Source organism: Parambassis ranga, chromosome 2 (assembly GCF_900634625.1).
Source record: "Parambassis ranga chromosome 2, fParRan2.1, whole genome shotgun sequence".
Classification (NCBI taxonomy): Eukaryota; Metazoa; Chordata; class Actinopteri; family Ambassidae; genus Parambassis; species Parambassis ranga.
In genome coordinates, this window is record NC_041023.1 from 5,793,602 (window position 1) to 5,800,794 (window position 7,193).

A 7,193-nucleotide genomic window follows, 5' to 3' on the forward strand; every position below is an offset into this window, starting at 1 on the left:
ATGTCTTCCAGGATGCTCAGCTTCAAACCTGACCTGGATAGGGGGGGCGGGGTTTAACCTTATCTCACCAGGGGACAGATATAGCAGGAAATATTCCAGCCGTGCACATGGAAAATGTGTGTATATTTTATGGGGGCTGGGACTTAGTCAAAAATGGCAAACATGGCCACCACAGAAATCTCAAATCCTTTTCACTCAGGAGACCGGGGTCAGTGACAAATTTGCTTTAGGTGCTTTTTCACGCTCAGTTGCACTGGGCAATAAAATTCGTGGAACACTACTGCTACCATGGTGGCTACCATGGACAAGTCCCGCCCCCGACGATACGTATGACGTGCAGGCAGCAGACATGACAGGCTGTGTGTGTTTCAGTGAGATCGCCTTTATGGTTAGGCTCACTGGTTGATGATAAAACATTGTACTAGATGGAATTTAAATGAATTCATTCATAAAAAGTAACGCTTCATTTACTTTATGGCTCTGAATACTTTCTCCTCCACTTCTAAAGTCAGGACTGCACTTGTTTTACTTTATCCCCAAGTTTCTGAACGTTAACATGACTTCTCAGCTCCATGTTGGCAGTTTCAGCTCCCACTGTAGAACAGAATAATGTATAAAGTCACAAATCTGTTGCATCCACACACACACAGACACACACAAGCTGTTGTCAGAGGCTGGGCTGGCATGTATCTTTGTGCCTTGTCATCACATGCTCTGACTGAGCTCTAAATGTCACTTGTCTCTCTCCGCTTCATCTGCCTGACTCATCCTCCTTGTCTTCGCTCTGCATTTGAAGTGCTGGTGTGTGTGTCTGTGTGTGTCTGTGTGACACTGACATGTGCCGGTGTGTATGCATTTGATGGACACACTGCTGCTTTCTACCTCTCTTTGTACGTAGCCTGCAAGCACAATGATGCCCGCTGCATTGATTTCCTCGTGCCATTTTATAATTATGTCTCCTCTTTTCACACCCCTTCTCCCTCCTTCCTCCGCCTCCCCACCCCTCTCTCTCTCTCTCTCTTTTATCCTGTCTCTCTTATCTCTCTTCTATTTTTCTAATTCCACCCCCTTCCCCCCCGATCCATTTTTATGCCTCACTGTGCCCATGCTTGTTATCTCGGCCCTTTCTGTTTTTTTTTTCTTCTCCCTGTTTGATCTCAACTTCTTAATTTCCTCTCTCATCTACGTCACCCTGCTCCGTTTGCAGCTTTGCTGTAATGGTCGTGTGCTTTTCGGATTTTTCTGAACGTGTTTTCTCTTGTGCATATTTTCCATCTTCTCTCTCTTTTTTTCTTCCCTCCCCTGCAGCCTCTCTGGAGTGCACTCCATCTTCACCATAGCTTGTTGGAGCAGGACAACCCAGTCACAAAAGGACACAGACCCACGCCACCATGCCAACATCAACCCTCCCGGACCAATCACAACTTTTACGCCTTCGTTCTCCGTCCTCGACTTCTCCAAAGACTGATCTGGGAACAAAAAGAAAGAAAGAGGGAAAGGACACCATGCCTTCTTCTCAGCCACTCCTGAAAGTCTCCCACGAGTTGTGACTCGCACTTTCCTCACAATCCAAACAATCCCTCACAGCTTCCTGGAATCTGACCAATAGTTTCCATTACAGACGTCCCATCTCCAGTCACTCCTGACCTTTGCAGCCAATCCTCCACCAGATCTCTCACGCTATAACTCCTACACTTCTCTCTCCCTGAAGATCAACGCAGACAACCAAACCCTCCTCAACCAGGCTGTCTACCCAGAATTCCTCTCTCTGTTAGCTCGGTTTCAAACACAAAGATGCACAATCGCCTTGTGGTTGGAACATAATTGAATGTGTGTGCTCTGAAGGATTTTAACTCTTAAAGCAAAGAGTGGCACCTACATCCACCTCTCATCTGTCCACTTAGCATGTTAGCCCCGTCATCTAAGCACTTTAAAGCTGTAGTGTGGAACTAATCATCTTTCCTAGGCTAGGCACTGTAGCCATTGAGACAGAAATTACAACTGTGACTTAGGCTAACTTTGAAAGGACGGAGCGTAGCCTGCGTAGATCTCATTGAGGTTGCAAAATTAGACAGTCTGGTATATTATAGGTAATGTTGAAGGATATGTTTGGTCATGAAGGATCCACATTACATTTCTCTGAGCCTTCAAAATGTGAGCGCCTTGTTGCCTTGTCACCAGCTTTCATAAGATGCAGCCCCCTGAATCTTCAGACATGGCTGAATACTGTGAAAATGTCGATTAACAGATTCCAGGAAAGTTCCACAACAATAATCCATTATTTATGTGCCAACAATGTGTGCGTGTGTTTGTGCAGCTACTCTGGCTGCCAACAGGGGGAGACAAAAGTTCCACACTCTAACTTTAATGTGTTCTCACTCTTCATCTCTATCTCCAGACTGCTGTATACCCGACATCTGCAGGAGGGCAGACACACATTTAACAACACAACCCCGCGTGTGTTGTCGTGCTCCATTCTCGTGCACAGATCCTGTAAACCACCCGCTCTCTTTTTACCCTCCCCACATATATATCTGTGTGTTTGTGTATACGGCTCTCTTAGGTGAGACCTGAGAGGACCTCAGGCTGTGAAAACAGCCAACAGTCGGGGAATAAAGACACAACCTGGCATTGCACATTAGGAACGGTTAAGCTGGCTCCCTGAAATGAATGACATTGTTGTGAAAAGCAATCTGAAGGAGATGAAGCAGAACAACAGGGATGAACTGCGAGAAGGAAATTCCCTCGGTGTCCCTAAAAGCACGGTGCTTGTAGGTAAACTAATTTGGCAACCCAAGCAGGGGGTGGAGAGGAGGAGGGATGGCAGGAAGAAAAAAAAAAAACGAAAAAGCGAAAGGGCTCTGTGAACCAAGGGATGTTTTGACTTGGAATTCTTTCCTCTAATGAGGAGAGAAAAAAAGAAGAAAAGACATCATAGATAACAAAAGAAGAGCCTTTTTCATTTCCTCCTCCCTCCTCTCTGTATCGCCAACTCTTTATTGCTTCGTCTGCTTTCCATCTCACTGCTTGAAACTATTTTTAGATGAGATATATTGAAAATAGTGTAGAGAGGAGACGTGCTGTGCACAGAAGCTCATCATGGAAGTGTTGTCTGTCAGTCATATTCTGAAGGTGTCTCCGTCTCCTGTCACAGATCTCTGCTGTCAATGTGAATAATGGCCACTCACTGTTGATAATATTAAGTATTATTAAGTAACTGCACTTACAAGCACATGTAACTGTAATGAAAACAGCTGGAGCATCATGTTCTCCTTCACTACGAGTCTATGAGTGTAAATACATTATAAAAACCTGTAGCCAGTATAATGACCTCTCAGTATCAGCCGCTGATTTCAGTGTACTGGAGTGATATTTATCAGAAGCTGGTGTAGCATGAGCTGTTGTCACGGTAACAACATCTTTTCTTTCCTGGATGGGAGCTGTCAATCAGAGGTGCATAAAGTAGCTACTGCAGCTGGAAGGGGGGAAGAGAGGGAGGAGGAGGAGGGGGTTCAGCGTCAGCCCCTCAGAGCCCAAATGTTTTAATGGGATTCCATTTGTAGACAGGTCCCCCCATGTCCAGCCATTCATTGTTTGGATAGCAGCCGCAGCCTAATGCGGCACACAGATCTGCAAGCTGATTGAATAGTATTGATCAGTTCTTTTGGACATACAGTTGGTCCTCCAGGATTACAAAAACCTCTAGGAGTGTGTGTGTGCCTGTGTGTGTGTGTGTGTGTGTGTGTGCACGCTGACAGTCACATAGGAATGGAATTGTTGGGGCTGAAACACAAGTGGTTATTTCACGGTCGGATGGCGATGCCGTGTCCACGTCAATCAAGGCCACAGGAGGGAGGGAGGGGGTGGGGGAAACCTGATGCTTCCGTTAAGTTTGGAATTTCTCCACTCGCTGGTTTTTTTAGATTGGAAAATGTCCGTGCACCACGCCTGGTTTTATGTACACATGCTCATAGTTTTTGTTGCAAGAGCTAGGCGTAGATTGCATCCTGTACACTCGGACCATTAGCTTCTTGGATTAGCTTTTAATGTCCATCCACCTTCATAATCTGAAAATAATCCTCAAGCAAATGAGAAATAACATAAATTTGCAGACGAAATTAAACAAAAACCAAAACGCTTATTTTGTATCTGTGCCAAAATATACACACCACAAGGACCACAAGCTAGCCTTGAGCTGTGGTCTGATCCTGTACGTTCTGTTCCTGAACAGATTATGCGTGTTTGACCATATATCATATTTATCAGCCATGACAGTGATGTCGATCTAATGATCTAACTCCTGGCAAGAAGGAAACTTTGTTCATATAAAGTCAGAAGGACTGAAAGTTGCAATTTATCACAACCTGACAAAAGTGATGTCCGTGCATTCCCATACTCTGCAGGGAGAAGAACACAAAGCGTGTGATCTTACAGTATTTGAATCACTTGCATGGAGTTTCATCATGTTTTTTGATGATGGCCCTGCACAGTAAGCCCTCTGAAAATCTTGCTTACATTCAATTTTGAACATCAGTGTGGCTGTAAAGGATTATCAAAGCATTCCTAACAGATTGCCTCCTCTTTTTTTAAAGTGTCCCTCAAATTCATTTTTGCAAATATTTTAAAATTTCAGGTCAGGACCTACATTAGCCGGCAGGCATTCGACTGCATAACAAATGCAGCATTGTGGTTTGGAGATCCATATTCCAGGCTGGCACACCATAATAACCCAGGGTGAATGCAGTAAAATATTGATTCTGTATCAATACTCTCCAGTGTGTGTGTGTGTGTGTGTGTGTGTGTGTGTGTGTGTGTGTTCCCTGCTCACGGGGAGAGAATAGATTTTCCTCCACAGGAATCATGAGGGAAACTTTCCACAGTGTCTCTGGCTCTGATATCCAGGTATAACCAGGTTGAAGTGTGGCATCTGTGCCAAGCTGTCCGGGGACTTGCCTGGACTGGCTGAGCTTCTGGTCTCCTTTGTTCCTTGTAGGAAGTTCGGCGCACACTCGTAGACGCTGACGCACCATACACTGTTACAGAAGACGACACTGGTGCAAACCTCACACAGTGTTTGTTGCACAAGAACTTGCTGGCACACATGTAAAATGCGACGCACAAACTCAAACTTTGTGTGTATACAAACACACACGCACACACAGCGACTCTATAAACGGTACACACACTTATTAACGACTCAGCCGCTGACATGTTTTACATTAGTTGTGCGTATGTAGACATGTAAGCGACACCTCAGACACAGTCTAAACACAACACGGACAGATCCAGGATTTTCCTTTGTGCCATGTTGACAGCATGTTTCAGTTCTGTTGAGTGCTTTTGTAACAGGCATGCAGACAAAGTCCCTTCTCCCAGTCTGTCTACATATAAGGTGCCTAATGATGGATAATATGGATGATATCTTGATGAGTATAAATATATATATATATATAATAAACAGATTAATCTTCACGTTTTATGTGTTCTCTGTTTATTTATCTGCAGCCAGCAACTCTCCAAAATGTTGTCTACACTCAGAGTAATGTTGTTGCAGGTCAGACACACAGGAGGCCTCTGGACTCAGGAAGTCTGAGCTTCGTTTGGTGTCTTAGGGCCCCGTTCAGACTGGAGAAAGTCAATCCAGCTATAGTGGGATTGAATCCGGATAGCCTTTAAGATGGATATGATAAGACCTGAGCATGTGTCCGTGCTTAATCCGGCTTGTTTGTAGTCCTCCAAACCGCTAGGTGGCGCCTCGTAATATACAGAGTCCGTTCAAGCTGCTCAGTTGTGCGTTTAGTTTATTCCTTTGTAGTCCTGTCGAAAATAAAAACTCGGGGCAAAGCTGTCGTAGTTTAACACTGTCCCCATGAACCGGAACCATCACGTCGCTAGCCGCAATTGCGTTCAAACCTGAGCAGCATTTGAGCCAATCCGGCACCTCTGAGAGGTGGCTCTAGGTCTATCCGGATATATCCAGATACGGCCCGAATCCCGCTCTAGCTGGATTGATTTCCCCAGTGAGAATGGGGTCTAGTGAACACTGAGTTGTGATTGGTTTGGCCATCAGGACACTTTGTTGTGTACTCAATCAGTGCGTTACTATACGTACACACAGCTCTGATTAGCTCCATTTTGCCTCCTTGATGAATTATCCCTGTTTGATTCTTTATGCATATTTTATGTTTTAGTCATTAGTGAAATACTTAAGACTAAGGCGGCTATTTTCAAGGATGCACACATAGAAATGTATTCATTTAATTTCTCTTCAATATGCAGTTGGCTGCAAATAACACAGAAGAATTATTAGTAATTAATATTTCAAAATGCATTCTTCACATTCAAAGTGATCCTTTAAAGTCATTTGCATGAATGTTAATTTACATTTACTGTCTGCCTGTAGGCCTTTTGCTCTATTTTTAATGTGTGTCAAGTGTTGCATTAATGTGTGGCGATGAAACGTCTGCAGGAACGAAAGGACCTGAGGTCCAGCTCTCCGTCAGTAGCTACAGGTAAAACACACACACACACTGTGCATCATATAATGATCATGTTGTGGCTGAATGGTGTGTATTTCATGCATAGATGCAAAAGCAGTTATATTTCCTGAATAGAGTTTTAGTGATGTAACTAATTTCCACGCTTTCTCATCTAGTTAAAACACTGCAGACCACAAAGGGTTAAAATGAGCTCTCATGTGCAAAGTTTCCTTCTCTCAGTGGTAAAAACACAAAATCTTCACTTTATTTATTGGATGTTTTTGTCAAAATGCACCTTGGGAGTTGTAGTTAGTGTCTTAATGATATCCTTGTATTATATCGTGCTTGCATTGGAGTACAGTATGCACACAGCACAGGCCTGTCAGAGAGAGGGAGACAAGAAGCCCTGCTTTAATTTTGAGAAACTAATTATATCAACGTGCTGCGATTGAATTGATCTTTGAATTGAAATTGATGGTACACACGCTGTGTTTAAAGAAGAGGCCATGCTGCATTGGAGAGGTATGAAAAGGGAGGGAGGAGGAGGAAGAGGAGGAGGAGGAGGGGTAACAGGCATGAGGGATGAAGAGAAAGAGAGATATGACAGAAAATCACTAGCGCTCAGTCCCCTGCCTGCCTCTCCTGAGACCTGCAGCACACACCCTCAGCACTATGGGCCCCCACTGCCTGCCTGGATGAGAAGATGCCCACTTT

At 44.2% G+C, this 7,193-nt stretch overlaps 1 protein-coding gene across 2 annotated transcripts in view; it reads left to right on the forward strand.

Moving 5' to 3' along the window:
- The window catches only part of samd12 (sterile alpha motif domain containing 12), an 80,428-nt gene extending 75,036 nt beyond the window's left edge, over window positions 1-5,392 (forward strand). For both annotated transcript variants that reach the window (XM_028400484.1, XM_028400483.1), the window contains exon 5: window positions 1,309-5,392. In XM_028400484.1, coding sequence (XP_028256285.1) covers window positions 1,309-1,340 — 32 coding nt within the window. In that variant the 3' untranslated portion in view covers window positions 1,341-5,392. The remainder of the gene's footprint in view (window positions 1-1,308) is intronic.
- The last annotated feature ends 1,801 nt before the right edge of the window (window positions 5,393-7,193 follow it).